This window comes from Meles meles, chromosome 17, assembly GCF_922984935.1.
Source record: "Meles meles chromosome 17, mMelMel3.1 paternal haplotype, whole genome shotgun sequence".
NCBI classification, from domain to species: Eukaryota; Metazoa; Chordata; class Mammalia; order Carnivora; family Mustelidae; genus Meles; species Meles meles.
In genome coordinates this window covers 2,840,314-2,860,826 of record NC_060082.1, presented here as the reverse complement: position 1 = coordinate 2,860,826, position 20,513 = coordinate 2,840,314, and the positions used below count along the sequence as shown (strand labels likewise).

The 20,513-nt window shown below is 45.8% G+C and overlaps 1 protein-coding gene across 11 annotated transcripts; it reads left to right on the top strand.

Annotated features, from left to right (window-relative positions):
- Nucleotides 1-1,052: 1,052 nt before the first annotated feature.
- On the top strand, nucleotides 1,053-19,604 carry FCRL3 (Fc receptor like 3). 11 transcript variants are annotated; one of them, XM_045982844.1, is made up of 15 exons: nucleotides 1,053-1,595; nucleotides 2,265-2,398; nucleotides 2,537-2,557; nucleotides 3,571-3,813; nucleotides 4,284-4,547; nucleotides 4,790-5,074; nucleotides 5,871-6,158; nucleotides 6,339-6,617; nucleotides 6,738-7,016; nucleotides 7,308-7,475; nucleotides 14,123-14,150; nucleotides 15,281-15,393; nucleotides 15,593-15,661; nucleotides 17,030-17,061; nucleotides 17,149-19,604. In XM_045982844.1, the coding sequence occupies exons 2-15, from the start codon at nucleotides 2,392-2,394 to the stop codon at nucleotides 17,272-17,274; spliced, it is 2,202 nt and encodes a 733-aa protein (XP_045838800.1). In that variant the 5' UTR covers nucleotides 1,053-1,595; nucleotides 2,265-2,391; the 3' UTR covers nucleotides 17,275-19,604. The 11 variants fall into 11 exon arrangements, 7 of the variants coding, with proteins under 7 accessions (XP_045838800.1, XP_045838803.1, XP_045838798.1 ...); XR_006815564.1 differs by lacking the exon at nucleotides 2,265-2,398 and having other exon boundaries at nucleotides 1,054-1,595; nucleotides 17,149-19,083; nucleotides 19,231-19,604; XM_045982842.1 differs by lacking the exon at nucleotides 2,265-2,398 and having other exon boundaries at nucleotides 1,054-1,595.
- The last annotated feature ends 909 nt before the right edge of the window (nucleotides 19,605-20,513 follow it).

Below are 20,513 nucleotides of genomic sequence, written 5' to 3'. Positions count from 1 at the left end.
TCTTGACTTTGTTTTCCTCATTAGAGACCCAACAGAAGAAAGGACCAGAGAGCTGAAAACAGGTCACCAGAAATACTTCAGTTAGGGGAGCAAAAAGGAAAAAAGCCCATGAAGCAGATCAATGTCTGCATTGTGAGGATTTCAGAAGAAGGAAGGACCAGAAAGATAAGGAGATAATGGCCAAGAACCCTCTAGAACTGGGAAGGGAAATTAACAAACTATGAGAAGTGTTTTGGGGACTGAAACAGGAAATAATTAGGAAAGACACTTGGACCGTGAGGCTGTAGAGGGCCCCTCTGGGGATGGTCCACACTGGACACACAGGGTTTCTATATGAGTGGATGGGGGTTTCCCTTTAAAGGGCAAGGGCCTGCCTAAAGCTTGTGGTGCCCGGAGCACCCACTGCATGGTGGCAGCTCCTGGCCTCTGGACCGAGCCAGCTCCCTCCACCCTACCCCCCTTTGTTTCAGAGATCTTGGCTGATCTCACTAACTGACCATTTGGATCTCCTGTTGTTGCTTTTTCCTCACAAACTTAAATTTCTGCTCGTATGTTAAATTCTTCAATAAAGAGTAAGTCCATGAAACCCAAAGTGCCCTCCACCTTGATCCCAACAAAAGCAGAAGAACCCCAGTCTTGTGGCCTCGCTGTGAGGTCCCAGATGTGTCATGTACTTCCCAGGACATGTGAGTAACAAACTCCCCCCGACCCCTGCACCGTGTTTCCTGATGGTTGTTGCAGGGTCAATGGTGAGAACCACAGGGGCTGATCTAGGCGCGATGTGGTTGTTGACAGGCTGAACCCCTGAACAACATAGGTTCATGTTTGTCTGCTTGTTCACTTACCTCCAATCTGTGCAGGTCTCAGGGGCACTTAGGGAAGCCTATTCTGCTAAACTGCAAAGGGATATGGTTTTGTTTTTGTTTTTTAAGTAGCCTCAGCACCAAACGTGAGGCTGCAATTCGTGTCCTTGAGATGGAGAGTCACAGGCCCCACCAGCTGAGTCAGTCTGCGGACTTCTCTTACTTTCCTCTTCAGCAACTTCAGTCCAGCTTATATAAAGCTCAAAAGGTTTTACATCTGCTTTAACCCTTTGATTTGTGGGGCTCCCATCATAAAACACACCTTGACGCCAGACTGACCAAGTGTGTCTGTACTAGGACCTCACGTGACAACGAGGTTTGTATGAATTTAAGGTAAGGAGGGGGGTTTCCATTTGAGAAATGAAGAAAAAGTTATTTGCATACTAGCAAATCCACAGCTTGGCATTTTCTGAGGACCCAGGCACAGCCTTGGAGACATTTGTCCTGGCAGACGTAGACCACCAGAAGGTGGCCACCAACATCGGAAATGGCACAGCTACCGGCCGGAAAGACAAGGGCCATGTAGGAAGGTAGCCACATTTACATTTTGAGAACACCAGCAAGACCTGATTATTTTACTTCCTTTTTCTAATTCTGCGGGCCTTATCTGAGTACCACTCTCTGGCCGTCCTTCACAGACGGGAGAGAAGCTGGCTTCTGGTGAGATGGGCTTTCCCTGCCATCGGCCAGACCAGGTCCCTGTGCTTCTGTGGCTGCTGCTGCTGATCCTGGGTGAGTAGGGGTCAGACTGGGACAGGGGCCCAAGTTCCTAATGTCAGCAGATGGAGGGAAAACCAGGGGGCTTCTATCTCTGCTTCCCCTTGGGCTTCAGATACATAGCAAGAGGTGGAAAGTGAGCAGAGCTAGGTTTCCAGGAAAACCAAAAGGCTCCAGAGACCTGGCAATCCTTCACAGCACCTTGGCTTCCTGCCCGTTTCCTTTCTCACCTCGTAGGAAGCTTGGATTTTTCTCTCTGTGAAACCACACCTCTAACCTCCCAGAGAAACAGCTACTGCCCACACGGGCGAGGGGAGGAAGGTCTGCGGAGCAAGGTGGCTCCTTCCTGACATTTTAAGCCAATATTTAACCAGAGACTGAAAAAGTAGGGGGAAGGATGCCCAGGTGGCTCAGTCGTTAAGCTTCTGCCTTTGGCTCAGGTCTTGATCCCGAGGTCCTGGGGTCGAGCCCCGCATCAGTCTTCCTGCTCAGCGGGGCGCCTGATTCTCTCCCCCCGTCTTTCCCCTGCTTGTGCTCTCTCTTGTTCTCACTCTCAAATAAATAAATAAAATCTTTTTAAAAAGAAGAAGAAAGGAAAAGTAGGGGAAACAGTTCCCAAGAAGTGAGGAGGAAGGGGAAGATAAAGCATTTCTCCAAGCCCTTCTCTGCCTCTGCTCCGCCCAGTTCAGGCCAGAGAGGAGAGCGAGAGGGAGCGCGAGCTGCTGTGTGCATAGCAAGGAGGCCAGGGCTGTGGATACGAGCCATTCACGCTCATCACAGAAATCAGAGGCTGCATTTTTGTTTGGGGGCCATGGGAGGTATGGAATGTGTGGAAAGAATGGGAGGGAGAGCCTAAGAAGGGACTGTGGCTGGGTTGCTGGGAGTTTCTCAGAGTCTCACCAAGGGTTGGAACAGTGTGACCCCATGCTAACCTCTAACCTTTGGCTCTCTCACAGCTCCCGGACGAGAGCAATCAGGTCAGTCTTCCTCTCCTTCTCCCTCCTGCCTTCTGGGCATTGGTTCTTCCAGTCAGCATGCCTGTCCCTAGAAATGGGGCTGAGGTTGTGCCCGAATGAGTGGTGCCGCCACTCTGGGGTCACACCTGTCACCATGGGCGGTGAGCAGAGCCTCCTGTGACCTCTGCAGCCTTCAGTCCTTTCCCCATCAGGGCAGGGCAAGGAAGCATTTGCAGAAGCAGGAGGCTAATGTCCAGAACCTTCCATCTGCCTCCTTTTTTCCCTAAGGACCATCCCCCACACCCATATGTTCAAGCTAGAGCCACCATCAAAGGACAGAAAAGCAGCTCCTATTCACTGCTTTTCTGTCCTTTGCTGCACCCAAATCTTCATACACTCCGAAGGGAGCTCGTGCTGCTGCCCTGCTTCCATTTCTGGTCCCATTCGGCATTTGCGATTTTATATACAAAGGGGATTTCTCAAGCAGCCCATGCCTCTCCATTCAAATTCTTTATGTCCCTTCATCTTTTATTGTGTCTGACTTAGACGGAGTATAGACAAAAGTTGCCTTCCCCATAGAATCTCAAGTTAAACAAAGTTTAAAAGTAACGAAAGCAGGAAAAAAAATATTGTTGTTCATTACCTATGAGCAACCAAGTAGGAAGTGATTGTTCAGAGTCTAGAGACTACATCCCAGGCCCCCCTGGACCTTGACAGGAATGCACAGGACAAGAACATTTCAGAATCAGCCACCTTCAGAGGCCCTCACAGTGTGTCCCCAGCTATACATCCCATCTCCCAAGCTTTTCGGACCCCACTCCAGGGACCTAAGACCTCTCCCTTAGGGCACCCACCTGCCCACTTCTGGCCTATGCAAAGGGTGAGGAAGAGCAGGTTCTGCCCCAGGCACGTCCCCCAGTTGTATCTGCTCCTTTCCTGATGGGAATCGGCCCAGCAGCAGTTTGGGACCTCCCCTGGGCTCAGCCCCCTCCCATCCGCCTTCACCTGCCTGCACCTTTCTCTTTCCCGTTTAGAAGCACTTCCAAAAGCTTTTCTTCTCCTCGAGCCTCCATGGTCCAGAGCCTTCAAGGGAGAGAAAGTGAATCTCACCTGCAAGGATGGCCGTTCTTGGGCCCAGAGATACGAATTTTGGTATTACAATAGGATTTCCTTGGGAAGTGGAGCTGGAACAATCCAAATAGACACGTCTGGATATTACACATGCAAGACCCCAAGATCTTCCCTCAGTGACCCTGTGCATGTGGAATTTTTATCTGGTGAGGAAGGAAAGGAGTGAGTCTCTGAAACCAAGCTGCTGGGCACATGTCTGAAAGCTGGGTGACCGCAGGGAACACAGACAGTGTTGTAAGCAGGCATGAGGGTATTTGACGAATTGATCCTAGTTGGGAGCATGAGGAGATAGGGCTGTGGAGGACAGCACGCTGTCCATCTCCTCCATCCAGAGACACATCAGTAACCCAGAAGCCACCAGGCAAGAAGGGACTCGGGTCTGAAGGAAGATATGGCAGAAAATTCCTCTTTTCATGATACATATGAGGATCTCTTAGGTACATTTTCTGAAAATCAGTTCACTACCTAGGACAAGAGAGCATTAGTAGTGGGGCCACATGGAAATGGTGGTGGAGGACATTCACCAATGTGTACAGGGCCATAGCTCTTCCCCCAAGGGCAGAAGTGAGAGTTTGAAGAAAGAAACAGATGGAGGATGTTTGTTCACTCTTTGCAGACTGGCTGATCCTCCAGGCTTCACACCCTGTCTTCGAAGGAGAGGATGTAACTCTGAGATGCCTGGGCAAGGAAGAAAAAGATATTTCTGAAAAGACTTACTACAAAAATAAAGGAAAAATGAGACAGTGGCCACAATATCAGTCAGAGTTCAGAATACATTCAGTCTCCAGGGACAACAGTAAATATCATTGTACTGCTTCTAGGAAATATTTTTGGGGCACATGGAAAGAAACTTCAAAACATTTAAAGATACAAGTTCAAGGTAATGGCTATACTCCTGTGGGTAATAGGTCTTGATAGAGAAACTGTATGGGGATCAAAGAGGGGTACTCATCAGTGAGGACTTTATGAGAGGCCTCTTCTGAGCAGCCATGGGAAGGAGATGAGAGGTGGTTCCATCTCCATGGGTCCCTACCTTCTGACATTGTGCTGAGGACACAGGTGTCCCTCTCCAGGAGCTCAGAGTCTCACTGCCCTGGGAACTGTTTTTGTTCTTCTCTCTAGAGCTGTTTCCACAACCTGTGCTGAGAGTCAGACCTTCCCAGCCCATCGAGGGGAGCCCAGTGAAACTGAAATGTGAGACCTGGCTTCCTCCACCAAGGTCATACATTTGGCTTCAGTTCTGTTTCTTCAGAGAAGATAAGGTCCTGGAACCTGGTTGGAGCAACTCCTCAGAGCTCCAGATCCCCACCATGTGGAGTGAAGACTTAGGGTCCTACTGGTGCCAGGCAAAGACAGTGACTCCCAATATCATTAAAGAAAGCCTGAGATCCCAGATACGTGTACAGAGTGAGTGTCTCTGGGGCAGAGGGAAGGGAGAGGAGAGCAGAGAATTACCTCTCCTGCTCCCTGACATAGTGAACATGGCAGAGAGGAGCTACCAATCATCCCACTATCCTTTTCTCTTAGGTTCAACATTGGCCTAACTTCCCTATAACATTCTCTTCCATCTAAGTTAGGTAATAATCGTTATTGATCACTTGCTGGGTTGTCTAACCTGCGAGGGCCACAAAGACGTACAGGGTACATTCTATAGTGGGTCAATGGTTAACAAGAAGCACCAATGAGCACATGCAGTCAGTCTGTAGAGGCCCTTTGGGGTGTCCATGTGTCAATCAAAAGTTGTTCCAAAACAATCAGAAAAGAGGAAGATAAACACAAACTGAAATAGAGAAGAAGGTGGGGAGGTGGTGCTGAGCCTGAAGGAGGCTTGGAGGATGGAGAGGGATTTGGGTGCTGAATCAAGTCACTTCAGGACACAAGGAAACTTCCCTGTTCTCTTTCTTTATGGCCCATTGATGCAACAGAGGTGCCTTAGAGATAAAGGTCTGTAAAATTTTACTGTGGTCAACGTTAGGTTTAAAAGAAGATAGACCTGGTGCCCGTGTTACCCGAGGACAGAAACTGTTGTGTGTGGGGACAGGTAATGTTCCCTTCGTAATAATGTACAATCCCTTATTTCCCACTTTGGACCCCTGCCTACTGTACCTGTTGCTATTGGCTTATTCGTGGCAACACCAGCCTCCTCCTTGGCTCTGTAGCACCTGCCTTTGAGACCTTCTCAAATTCTCTTCTGTCCTCCTAGGGATCCCTGTGTCTGATGTGAATCTAGAGATCCAGCCCCCTGGGGGCCAGCTGATCGAAGGAGGAGAGATGGTCCTTATCTGCTCAGTAGCCAAGGGTACAGGGACTATCGCATTTTCCTGGCACCGGGAGGGCACGGAGAGAAGTCTGGGCAGGAAGATGATGCGTGCCCTGTCAGCAGAGTTGCGGATAGCCGCAGTGAGGGAGCAGGACGCTGGGAGGTACTACTGCTCAGCCGACAATATGCAAGGCCCTATCCTCAGTAAATGGATCAGAGTCACACCAAGAAGTAAGTTCCTTGCTTTTTCACTCAACCTTGTTCCCAAGCCAGGGATTAGTTTTTTTGTCAGCCAGAAGGATCTTCTGAAGAAGGCAAGGAAAAGAGGTGTGAAGCTTTAAATGCCAGCCGAGGAATGGCGAAGATGGAAAGTAAGGTGAGACCCTCTCTGACAGCTCCTGTCTCACTCAGTTCCAGCGTCCCGCCCCATCCTCACTGTCAAGACACCCAGAGCCCTGGCCGTGCTGGGGGACATGGTGGAGCTTCGCTGTGAGGCCCAGAGGGGCTCTCCCCCGATCCTGTACCAGTTTTACCATGAGGACGTCATCCTGGGGAGCAGCTCAGCCCCCTCTGGAGGAGGAGCCTCCTTCAACCTCTCTCTGACCGCAGAACATTCTGGAAACTATGCCTGTGAAGCTGACAACAACCTGGGGGCCCAGCGCAGTGAGGCGGTGACCCTCAGCGTCACAGGTGGGACTTGTCTTGATCCTAGGTCTATATTCCCACTACTAAATTATGCTGGGTGTTTCCTTTATTATCTGGTATACATACTCAATTAAAACCACCGATGAACTATGTTTCCTCCTTCAGTTCCAGTGTCTCGCCCTGTCCTCACCCTCAACCCTGCCGGGCCCCAGGCTGTAGTGGGAGATTTGTTAGAACTTCGCTGTGAGGCCCAGAGAGGCTCTCCCCCGATCGTATACTGGTTTTATCATGAAGATGTCATCCTGGGGAACACATCGGCACCCTCTGGAGGAGGAGCATCTTTTAACCTCTCTCTGACCACAGAACATTCTGGAAACTACTCCTGTGGGGCTGACAATGGCCTGGGGGTCCAGAGAAGTTACATGGTGACACTCAACTTCACAGGTGTGTTGGAGGTACCTGAGTTTCAGATTACAGTTCAGGTCAGTAAAATATTTTTCCTACAGACCGTACAAATTCTACCATCAAAGAGTTTTTGAACATGCGCACAAAGGCTTGGGGCTTCCGGAGACTGTGTTGATTTCACGGGGGAAGGAAAAGGAATAGATTTCAATCTTAGATGCTGACAACCATGGGCCATTGTTTTGAAAATTACCAATTATAGTGGAGATAATTCAAATGGAGGAATCAGAACTGTCCTGATAGGTCTCTATTCCCCACCTACATGTTGTCTAGGTCAAAAACACTTGCCACCAGAACTCAAACACAGGTCTTCCCATGTAGGGCATTCCACAAGCAAAGTAATCCCTATCACTGTGGGCGTCATCGGGTGCCTGCTAAGTGTGCCTGGCCTTGCTGCTACGGCTTATTTGGTGAGTTACTTCAGGACCCAAAGGAAATCAGGTGGGTGTCTATGTGTTACCTTCTAATGTCGTGACTTTTCCTTGCTATCATAATTCGGATTTGTGTAGTGCATTCTCTTAAGATGATTATTCTCTTCCAAAACTAAACCCTCAGTTCTACTCCCTGGCACTCCGTAGGCAACAGTGACAAAAAGGCAGAATACATTTCTCAATGAAGTTGTCACTCCATGTGTTTAATTTGAGATTTAAACTAGGTAGCAGAGTTGTGCTTCCAATTAAAAATTAGAAAGGTAAGTATTTGCCATTCCACCCCCGGCTCAAAGCTTACTGAGAGCAAAAGGAATAATATTAAAAAGTCTTTCATTTGTAACAACAAAACGTAGGTAATAGCCATGGTGCAAACCATACATTCTGAAATATATTTGAGTGCCAGTCAAATATTGTGAAATATGGAAAATTAATATGGATGCTGAGAATGAAATGAAATGGACTCTGAAAAACAACCTGAGGGTTTTGAAGGGGCAGGGGGTGGGGGGTTGGGGGAGGCAGGTGGGTATTATGGAGGGCACGTATTGCATGGAGTACTGGGTGTGGTGCATAAACAATGAATTCTGTTACGCTGAAAAGAAATTTAAAAAAAAGAAATTAAAATTTCAGTTTTTTATCATTGCAGGTATATAGAAATATAATTTATTTTTTATGCTGATCTTGTATCTTGCAACCTTGCCATGTACATATTTATTAGTTGCAGCCTCTCTTTTATAGGTTCCATCAGATTTTCTATGTAGGTGATTCTGTCATCTGCAAGTAAAGATAGTCCCGCTCCTTCCTTTCCCATCTGAGTTACTTTTATTTCTTTTTCTTGCCTTAATGCACTGGCTAGAACCTCCTGTCCAATGCAGAATAGAAGTGGTGAGAGGAGATATAGCATATCAGCATAGCGGGTCTTGTTCCTGATGTTAGGGGAATGTATTTGGTCTCTCATCATTTAATATGATAATGTTAGCTTTGGATTTTTTGGTAGATGCTCTCTATTAGGCCAAGGAAGTCCCTACTATTTGTAATTTGCTGAGGATTTTTATAAGGAAGATCTTTGTCAAATGCTTTTTCTACATTGATTGAGATGATCATATGCTTCTCTTTTCTAGTCGATTGATACGGATTTTGAATTTTGAATGTCAAAACAACCTTGCATTTTTGAGGTCAACTTCACTAGGTCATGACTGTTGAATTTGATGTGGTAAAATTTTGTTAAGAATGTCTACAACTACATTCATGAGGGATACTGCTTGGTAGCTTCATTTTCTTATCCTATCTTTATCAGACTTGATGTCAAGGTAACACCCATTTAGTTACCACTTCTAGTATTTGTCATTCCTTTTTGTGTCTCCATATTTCCATATGGTGTCATTTTCTTTCTGCCTGAAGTACATTTCACATTTCTCAGAGTACAGGTCTGCTAATGAACTTGACTGGTCGTGTTGCTAAAGTCTATTATATCCATAATGATTTTCTACTTGATCTATCAACTATTGAAAGAGGGGTATTGAAATTGCCAACGCTAACTATGGATTTATCCATCTCTTCTTACAATTCCGTCAAGTTTTGCCTTGGGTGTTTGGAAGCTTTTTTATTAGGTGCATAAATGTTTGTAATTGTTCGTGTTTTTGGTAAAATGATCAGCTTATCCTTGTGAAATGATATTTTTATCCCTGTTAGTGCCATTTACTCTGAAGTCGTCTCTGATATTAATGTATTAATAAAGTACTGTTAACATGGTATTCTTTTTTAAGAATATTTCGTTTATTTATTTGAGAGAGAGAGTGAGAGAGATAGCATGAGAGGCGGGAGGGTCAGAGGGAGAAGCAGACTCCCCGCTGAGGGAGGAGACTGATGCAGGACTCGATTCTGGGACTCCAGGATTGTGATCTGAGCTGAAGACAGATGCTTAACTGGTGGAGCCACCCAGGTGCCCCTAACATGGTATTTCTTTATCCATCTTTTCACTTATAACCTATATAGGCCCTTATATTTAAGGCATATTTTATAAATGCATAGCATATAATTAATTGTTGCTTTTTATCCAATATGACAGTCTCTATCTTTTAACTAAGGTATTTAGATCATTTATATTAATGTGATGACAAGATTAGATTTAAAGTCTATTATTTTGTTGCTATTTATTTTCTATTTGTTCCATCTGTTCTTTGTTTACCTTTTCTTTTTTTTCTACCTTCTTTTAGACCAACTGAGTATTTTTTATGATTCCATTTTCCCCTCTGTTGGTATAATAGGCATATAATTCTTTGTTTTGTTTACTTCACTGGTTGTTTTAGCATTTCTAGTATAGATAACTAAATTACCACAGTCTATCTTCAGGTGCATTCAGTCACTTCACATATAGGGTAAGAATATTACTGGGGCGCCTGGTGGCTCAGTGGGTTAAAGCCTCTGCCTTGGGCTCAGGTCATGATCTCAGGGTCCTGGGATCAAGCCCCGCATTGGGCTCTCTGCTCAGCGGGAAACGTGCTTCCCTCCCTCTCTCTCTGCCTGCCTCTCTGCCTACTTGTGATCTCTCTCTCTCTCTGTCAAATAAATAAATAAAATCTTTTTAAAAAAGAATATTACTATTATAGGGCATCTGGGTGGCTTGGTCGGTTAAGCATCCAGCTCTTGATTTTGGCTCAGGCCACAATCTCAGGGTCATGGGATCAAGCCTCCCATTGGGCTCCACGCTGAGTTGCAGAGTCTGCATGAGATTCTTTCTCCCTCTCCCTCTGACTCTCCTCCCACTCGCTTTCTCTCTAAATGAGTAAATAAATAAAGAAATAAGTGAAGTCTTTAAAAAAAGGATATTCCACTGTGCACTCCATTTCTGTAGCTAGGAGGGCCTAGCTACAGTGCTATTACTTTTGCATACAGTCACTTACCTGTTAGTTAGTAAGTATAATTTAAGAGACTTAAGTATAATTTAAGAATTTTACATACTTACCTCTTCTGATTTCCTTTATTTCTTTTTGTACCTTCAAATTCCATCTGGTATTATTTTCCTTTCTGCCCCAAAGATTTCTTTTAACATTTCTAATAGATGGATCCCTGATGATGAATTATTTTAGGTTTTATATAGTCTGTAAAAGTCTCTGTTTTGCATTCATTGTGAAAGATGCCTTTGCTGATATAGGATTATAGGTAGAAATTTTTTCCTCTTTACATATTTTAAAGATATTGCTTTACTATCTTCTTGTGTGCATTGTTTCTAACAAGAAATACGCTATCATCCTTTGTTCTTCTGTGACTGCGTTTTTTTCCTCTCTAAATGTTTTTCATGGATCAGGGATTCTTGAACTAATGGACTTTTAAATTCAGTGTCTTGGGTGCCTGAAGGTTTCACTACTTTATATTTTGGAATTACTAAAACTTTTCTTTCTGTCTGTCTCTCACTTGGCATAACATGACACTTCCTTTTCTGTCAGGCCAAATGCTTTTGTTCTCCCTTTCTTAGGGCTTATATTGAAAATCAAGCAAGCAAACAAAGAAATAAAAAAGAATATGTGGATCTCAATTTAATGAAAAAACGTACATATTTTTTCTTAATGATGCTGATCAAGCATTGTCTCCTTCCTCTTTTGTTTTCAGGTCAATCAATGAGCCTCTGTCCTGTTTCTTTGCATGAAAAATGGCACCAACATTTTATGAATGATATTGTAAAGCTATTTAGTATTTTCTTAAATAACATTACATGTAAATTAAGTCTACATATCATTTTTAAAAATATATATGAAAGGAATAAGAGCACTAAGCTTTATGGTACTCATCATAAAATGTATCACTCATTTAAAGCCTATTATATGCAATTTTGTAGTTTTTCTAGTCCCAGTTATTCAACAACTACAACTCAGTTCAATTCAGTCAATATTATTTTCGCCATATTAGAGATGAAAAAAATGGAGATATTTCGTAAGTTATCTTTCCAAACTCGTGTATCTATTAAGAGTCAGAGTTGGGACTTACTTGGGGGTCTTCCTAGCCTTTGACTCCATATTCTCCCCACTGTACCTTTGTGACTTACGGAAGGCTGGTCACATCCCTACTTTCAAAACTACTTTTCTGTTTTATCACCTGTATTTGTGTCACTTACTAATTAAAAACATTCTAGAAGTGCAGACATGAAGACCTTACCGTTGAAGTTAATAATGGTCAAAAAATAGACTGCTCAGCCATACAACAGCCAACACAGGGAAGTCAAGATTAGCAACTGTCATTTTACGTGATCCATGAGAACAGAAACCCAGGAGGTTCTGACCTCTCGATCTAGAGGAAGTCTTGTTTTAAACAGCAAACTCAGTAAGAAATTCTGACAGTCTACCAGTCAGAGGGTATCTGACTTCCTCATTTCATAATCTTGCCAACTTCCTTCTCATTATCCATCAGCCTGCTCAGGGAGGAGCTCAGCCCTTTCCACTTTTTCTTTCTTTTTTTTTTTAACTATGTTATGTTAGTGACCATACAGTACATCATTAGTTTTTTTCTATTTTTGTCGTCTTTATTTTTTTTATTTCTTTTCAGCATGACAGTATTCATTGTTTTTGCACCACACCCAGTGCTCCATGCAACACATGCCCTCACTAATACCCACCACCTTGTTCCCCCAACCTCCCACCCCCCACCCCTTCAAAACCCTCTGGTTGTTTTTCAGAGTCCATAGTCTCTCACGGTTCACCTCCCCTTCCAATTTCCTCAACTCCCTTCTGCTCTCCATCTCCCCATGTCCTCCGTGTTCTTTGTTATGCTCCACAAATAAGTGTAGTGTTCCACGATTCACTGTTTGTGTAGAACACCCAGTACTGCAAGCAACATGTGCCCTCCTTTATACCCATCACGGGACTAACACCCCCACCCCCTTCCCCTCTAAAACCCTCAGTTTTGTTGCTACCCTATGACCCAGCAATTGTCCTGCTGGGTATTTACTCCATTTTTTTGAAAAGAGAATTCTGTCTGCTCCTTTAGGCTAAATGTATCCAACCCATTCCCAAAGAGAGTGGTTAACCGTATTAACTCTGTGACTGAACTGCCTGGATGAAAATTCCAGTAATGTAATTTGCCAGCTACTTGATATCTGGCAGATAAATTAAACTCTCCAAGTCCAGTTTCTTTATGGTCATAACGATACTATTTACCATTTTGGTGGTACCCATGTAAACTGCTTAGTCCTGGACCAGCCCGTACGTCTTCAGTGATACTAACCTGTGTCGTGTAAATAGCCACCTTCTGGGTCTATTCTGTCTTTTGCAAATGAAGAGATACACGGACTTGCAGACACATCCTGAGACTTAGCTCACCCACCCACAAGGGAGGACAGGGGCTGTTGACTGATGCGAATCGCAATTTCTCTAAGGAGCTGTCATGCACTTCTAGTTTAATTCATGGTTTGCAGACATCAGTCATTTTTGATGACAATGTTTACTTGGGGTAATAATTCATGGCGTCTAAGCCCAGTGAGACAGACGCAGAGCCATAGATAGACAGGCAGCAGTGGGGCGCCTGGGTGGCTCAGTGGGGTAAAGCCTCTGCCTTCGGCTCAGGTCATGATCCCAGGGTCCTGGGATCGAGCCCCACATCGGGCTCTCTGCTCCTCGGGGAGCCTGCTTCCTCCTCTCTCTCTGCCTCTCTGCCTAGTTGTGATTTCTCTCTGTCAAATAAATAAAATATTTTAAAAAATAAAAAATAAAAGAATAAACAGGCAGCAGTCGGGAATGGGCTCTAGGAGGCGTCCTGCATTGGGGCAGGCCAAAAGGATTTCAGTGTCTCACTGATGATGGTAAACTGCCATATTTTCAAGACTGATGGAGTAGCCTTCTAGAATAGGTTTACCTGTAACCACCTCTTATACAATTGTCAACATGCCCCCCCTTTTTTAGTCATCAAAGTATATACTTTAATTTGTTCAGTTGTTGAACCAAACTTTGCTGAATATTGTCAACATTTTATCCACTGGGAAAATAAAAATAATTAAGATGAGGTTGCAGCCTCAAGGAACACCCTCTTGCATGATGGAGAGAGTTGGAGGGAAACCTACAAATAGGTAACTGCCATCCAGTATGGTGATTTTAATACTGCAGGTTTCCCCGTGTGTGTAGATAGGTCACTCCAGAGCTCGCTGGCCCCAGGGAAAGCCCTGGAGGAGGAAAGATCAGTTGGAATCAGACAGGTGAAAGAGAAGGGGAGAAGGGGTGTGGAGAAAACAGGATGTACCCAGCTGATTGGGTTTGCAAGGACCACAGGTACAGACAGGTCCAAGCTGGTTATAGGAGCCCTATTTATTCACACGGTGTAGGAACTCTGTCTCTGGTCTCCATCTCCTGGGGCTGCAGCCAGGGCAGAGAAGAGGAAGAGGGGAAGCACTGGGCCCAGTGTGAAGTACTAAGTTGTCTCTCTTGTGCTACTCGGCCACACCTCCTTAGAGTGCTTGCCGCTTTTACTGGCTGAATAAGTATGATTCTGGGCAACCATCTTTCCAGACCCCACCTTCCTCATCAGTAATATGCCATAGGGGGATAGAGCCCGATGTTCTCTAAGATCTGCCATGGCTGAGACCTAAAATGAATCTGATTTCCCGGGAAGGGCATTCTGATGTGGAGCCCACTACCTACACAGCTCACTCACAACCACTGATCTTCTGTTTTGCAGGAGGACTTCCTGCCACTGGGACACCCAGGTGAGTCTCATTTCGTATGCTGACAACATTGTCATGATCTATTCATACCCACAAGACAGGGCCACGGGGTCCTATGTGCATTAAAAAATATTTGACTGGACTTCCTATTAACATTTCCAAATTATTACAAAATCCAAAAATGTGATTCAGAAAGCCACTTCCAGCCATGTCTATGAATGATACTCACTCAGACCTCTGCATACCCAGGACTCCTGTCACTTGCTCTCCGTGTCAGTCTGCCTCTTCCGATGTGCCCTGGTGGAGAGCAGACCACGCCCACCCTAGTGGCATCCTCGGTCACAGGGCTCCAGCTCAGACTTCCCCCTCATTCCTCCATCACACACTCATTCGGGACATAATTATTAAATGCTGGCAAGGTTCAATTCACAGTATTGATTGCAGAAGGAAACAGAAGTGGGGGAAAAAACACGCTTTTCCCAGAGATCCATCAAGATATCTTACAGGAAAGGCAGATGATTGTGATATGAACAGGAATATTGAAAGGGACCTTTTAAAAAAGACGAAGGTCACGTTCCGGGGAGGTGCGAACGTCTTTGTGTATCAGCGTTTCAACATTTAAGTGTTTGAGAACAATAAGAAGTTAGGAGGATCTAACTGTTTACCGAAAAGACCCCGAGACGCCGCACATTGGCCTGCTGACCTTGCGTGAGTTGTCCCTCGCCGCCACGCTGTCTTGGGCCACACGTCGCCTCACACACACCTTCTGAGTTCTCTTGAAAGAGTCATGCGGACTCAGGGTAGGCAGCCATGATGTATTTTAAAATATTTTATTTATTATTTGAGAGAAAGAGAGAGAGCAAGCATGAGTGAGCACGAGCAGGGAGAGGGCAGAGGGAGAAGGAGGGAATGATCAGAGAGAGAATCCCAAGCAGGTTCCACACTGAGCGTGGAGCCTGACGCGGTGCTCGATTTCACGACCCTAGGATTATGACTTCCGCCAAAAGCAAGAGTCCGACTCTTTACCGAGTGAACCAGCCAGGCGTCCCCAGAGCTGTGATATGTTTACAGGGACCACGCTGGGCTCTTCCCGGACACTGGTCTTCCTGAGACTCGGTGTGACCCACAAATCCTTCTCGCCCTGTGTCTCTCCCTGTCTGTCCCAGTTACAGTCCCAAGGAGCATCAGGAGCCTTCCTGGTCCAGACCCTGCAGCACAGAACCCCACAGGCGCCCCCACTCTGAGCCACCAGCCGTGATGGAGCTACAGCCAGTGTACAGCAATGGTGAGACTTCCTCCTAAGTAGCCCAGGGCCCCAGGGATGAGCCAAGGTGGGAGGGGAGATTGAGCAACCGCCCACGACTGAGTCACACTCAACTTGAAAATGACACTCCTGGCACCGTGTCTGAGACCATGAACTTAGTAGCTGAGAAGAGTCTAGAACGTGGGCTCTGGCTGGAGCGAGCTGTCATCTTCTCTCACAGTGAATCCTGGAGATGACAACCTGGTGTATTCCCAGATCTGGAGCAGCCAGCAAACAAGCGGAAATCCAGGTGAGACCCCTTCCAGACCAGGGGAGGCGAGGCAGCCGTGTGTGAGCGGATCCACGAGGGGCCTCAGATCAGGCCTCTCAAGTATGAGTGGGCCGCGTAAGGAAGGCATCATCCGCGCCCACACTGCCGCCATATGGCTGTGTCTCTTCCCTTGGACCCATGTGCACTGCCACGGGACCCCACAGACTCTCTGAGGACAGACACTAGTGTTTCCACGAACTTACCAGTAGCACCCAGCACGGTGCTTAGGAAACTATGGGCCTCTTCAAATATTGTTTTAAAAGAACGCATGACTGCTAATTGCGAGTGTCAATCATAATTCTCCCAGATGGTCCGATTTCTAATCTCACCCTCCTCTGGCCCCCAGACACGGTTTCCAGCACGATTCCTCTGAGAGGCCCTGTCTATCACACCCTGGCCTGGATTCCCAGCCTCGGTGTCCCTTCATTCCAAAGCTGGACCTCACTTCCCCCTGCATTTCCGCCCCTCCCGGAGCTCTGCCCTTACTCCAGCCAAGCTGACCCTTCCCATCCTCCTGCTCACACTGGGCTGTTGCATGCTCTGGTGATCCCGTGTGTCATCTGCCTGAAATGCCCTTCCCCCACCTAGTTTGCCCAGTGACCGCTGCTCACAGGTCAAGATATAGTTCAGGTGCCTCCGTGAAACTTCCCCCCAGCCCTCCCTGTGTCCAAGCCTGGGAGGATGGGTTAGTCTTTTGGCAACAGCAGAGTTCATTATGTACTTCCATCTGGTGCCCATCCTACTTGTTGCATACCTCTACACATCCACTGTTCCTCTTAAAAATTATAGGCTCCTTGGGTACACGGACTGAGTTTGGTTGTGGTTTCTCTGTCCTTGTAGCTTAATAGAAGGTCATTGTTTACTGAATACTTACTAATAAATGAATGAAAGAGATCCAGAGGACCCTTGGAGAGAGAAGAAACACACACGCTGAATTTTCTTAATGTTTCACTGCAGATCTTCGCTGGGAATTTGCCGTGTGGCCTTAGATTACCAACCCCCTCTCCAGCCTCCTCCGCTTTCTCTGCATAAAGCGAAGTCTGTGTTCCACTTTCTCCCAATCAGCGCACCCACAGAGGCCCTGAAGGGGGAGGGATGGGAGCAGGGGGACCACTTGGCTGGGGCGATGAGCAGTGGAGAAAGAAGGAAATCATTAGGAGAGTCACTCTGGGCATTTTGTGGGCAGGGGAAAGGCTTTATCAGCGTGTGGGGGTGGAGGGACCCCACAGAGCAAACCATCAAGAGCCCAGTTGCGGAAGGGAGATTTTGAAATGCATTGTGAGTGGCTTGTAAGTTTGAATATGTTACCCACAGACTAATGCTGTCTTCCCTCCTCCCATCCAACAGCGCGTTCACCAAGGACACATTGGAAGGATGAGGTGGGTCACGCTTTCCGCCTCCCTCTGGCAGAGCTCTCCTCCCCTCACCTGTGCTTAGGTGCTCACTGTTTGTGGGATTTCCACCAGGAACCTGCAGTCATCTATTCGGAGCTGAAGAAGGCACCACCAGAAGACACTGTAGGCCAGGCCCATGAAGATGCTGCAGAAAACTATGAGAATCTCCTGTGTGCACCATCAGCTCCGGACCGCTAGCCCCCTACCCAGAGGGGCCCCCGAAGACCCTGGGAGCACCTAATGCCTTCCCCCTGTTCTCCACAAGCATGCTTCTCCTTCCATCCAGCAGGCTGGGTGAAGGTCTGCCCCCACCCCACCCCGTGCCTGAGTCTGTGTGTTCTCTGGGAACAGAATGGGCAGCATTTCAGTAAACACCACATTTCTACACAGTAGAGACACGTGAAAACAGGGCAGGTGGGCCTTCCCTTCCCACACCCGTGGAACAAGGAGGAAGGGCAAGTGGTCTAGCCAGGATCACAAGAGTTCTGTCACGACCATGTGCTCTGAGCGCTGAAAGCTTTGACCACGCCATTTCTGCATGAACAATTGAAACACTTTGTTTCCTCTTTTAGATGGACAGGTGGTAAGTCACTGATGATGACGATGCTAATGAAGAGGATGAATGCAGATATAGGACACACACCAATTTGCTCAGAATTTGGGGCCTTCACGAGTCTTCCTCTCCCCCAGGATCAAACTCCCCCATACCTAGGGCAGTCAATCTCCATGGTTTGGTTGTTCAACACCCACTATTTGGAGGCTCCAGAGATCAGCACCAACCCTGGAGGCCCAGGAGAGCCGGTGACTCTCACGACTCAGATGGCAAAGACTCGTGTCTCCGGGAGCCCACGTGGCCTGAGCCAGCAGGGGAGGGAGCGACGCAGGCAGTCAGTGGGGCCCACCGAGCACACCACTCCCATTGCCCACCGACTCCCAAGTAATTCAAGAGCTGAGTGTCTACCATGGGAGAAAGCATTTAAAAAGCAAGCCATCTGTTCCTAGGTCTCCAGAAAAGTGGTAGAGTTGCTTGGAGTGGCTTTTATTCACGTGAATAAGGGATTTGTCACCTGGGGTGAGACTGAACTTTCGATCGCTGTAAAAACGATAGGCTATCGCCAGCTGGTGCGTTCACTTAGGACTGGTGTGCTTCAGCTGATACACGCCATGGACGATGTTGATTTTACACCTTCCCTGTTTAGGACTTCAAGTAAATAACACAACAAGGCTTTGCAAACCTTTGGAATAGCAAGATAAAAAGAACAAAGCGTGTTTCAAAGATTATTCCTTTCCCCATGGGTGTCAGAATCCTGGGTAAGGGGAAGTATAACATGCAACAAAGCTTAATCCAATTTGAGGTTTTAATCTTAGCCTCATGAATTTGGCTGGCAAGCTAATTGGCTGAGGGGGATGGGGGAGTGATGTCCTTCCTAAAGAGGGAATATATATTTTTGTTACGAAAGAGTGACTTCTGTGTCTTGTTTCCATATTAACAGGTACAAAACGCTCTCCAGAATGTACGCCTGGCCTTTAAAGAGAGCAAAAAATCCAGGTGTAATCTATGTCTATGCTTAAATTTGGCCCCAAATGCCTCCCAACTTTGGGTTCCAGGAAGAATAGAGCCATATGGGGGTAGAGGGACATGCCACAAGGTCCCAGCTGTGAGAAGCCCATCTGAAAAACTGCTGACAAAAGGCAGTCCCCAAGGGAGAGAGGCAGCATCATGCAGCATCCTGGGGCCAGTAAGAGTCATTCTGCAGGAGGGCATGTCAGACACCAGGACGGCAGCCTCTCACGTGGGCAAGATCCATGATGCCAGCGAAAGATAGGAACAGCAAGGGGCTCTCTGGTGCTCAGAACAGTTCTGATGGGGTGCAGACCCTCTTCCCAGTACTCCGTACCCAGGTCCTCAAACTGAGGGCAAACAACACCCGTCAGCAGCAAGGGAGAGGCTAAGGAAGAATTGGGAAAATATCCAAGAGGACATCATGTTTCCAGCTAGTCAGGAAGGTAACATTTAAGACCTCAAGATTTAAGACATGACTATAATTTCTTTCTTTACATTATATTTATTTATTTATTTACAAAAGTCTGGAAGAACCATTTAAACACAATAAATCACATATATTTGAAGTATGCCATTTCATGTTTTGGCAGATAAGAAACCAAGAAAACAAGAAACCACCACAATCAAGATCCCAAACATCTCCGTCACTCCCCAGTGTTCTCTTGCCGTGAGGAACACATTTTTCCCTGCACACCATCTCCTGCCATCACCAGATGCTTTCTGTCACTATAGATTAGGGTGTATTTTCTAAAGTTTTATGTAAATAACGCCATACAGCGTGTACTCTTTTGTGCCTGGCGTCACTCACTAAGCAGAAGAATTTGAGACTCATTCACATTGTTTCAAATAGCCACAACATAGTCCTTTCTATTGCTAAATAATATTCCATTGGATGTGATACATTTTTATTATCCATCTATCTGTAAATGGATATTTATCTTCTTTCATTTATCATTATTTGAAATAAAACTACTATGAAAATTCACATACAAGTGTTTGTGTGGACATGTTTCCATGGCTCCTTTGTAGATAGCTGGGAGTGGAATTGCTGACTCACGTGGTAGATTTACATTTAAGACTTGAAGAGGCTTGATACTCTTTTCCAAACACCTGCGCCGTGCCACACGCCCGGGAGCACTGACTGCTAGCTACAGTAGTTCCACACCCTTGTCAACACTTAGCATTGGCAGCCTTGAACTTTAGCCACTGCAAAGAGTGTGTGTTGTAGTGTAGTGTGATCTCACTGTGGTTTTAATTTCTCTGCTGATCCGTGATGCTGATTCTCTTCTCAAGTCCTTATTGGCTCTCTGCAGATCTTCTGTGAAGGGTCTGTTCACACCTTCCACTTCTGCAAGTGTTTGGCATCTTTAGTTTTTTATTCTGGTCTGATTTACAAGTTGTAAATATCTTCTCTATTTCTGTAACTTACTGTTCATTTTCTTAAAGATATTTTTTGAAGAGCACAAGTTTTTAGTTTTGAAAAAGTGCAATTTATCAACTTTTTAATTTTATGAGCCTATTTGTGTTTCCTATCTAAGAAAGTATACCATGAGGTCAAAAATATTCTCTTCTACATTTTGCTAGAATTTTTATAGTTTTCACGTGTACATTCAGGTCTATGCACCATTCAAAGTGACTTTTTTTGATATATGTATAGTATAGGGAAAATATTATTTTTTTCCTGTGAATATCCACTTGTTCCAGCAACATTTGCTGAATAAGCATTTTTTTGCTTCTTTTTTTTTTCCATTTTATTTATTTTTTCAGCGTAACAGTATTCATTCTTTTTGCACAACACCCAGTGCTCCATGCAAAACGTGCCCTCCCCATTACCCACCACCTGTTCCCCCAACCTCCCACCCCTGATCCTTCA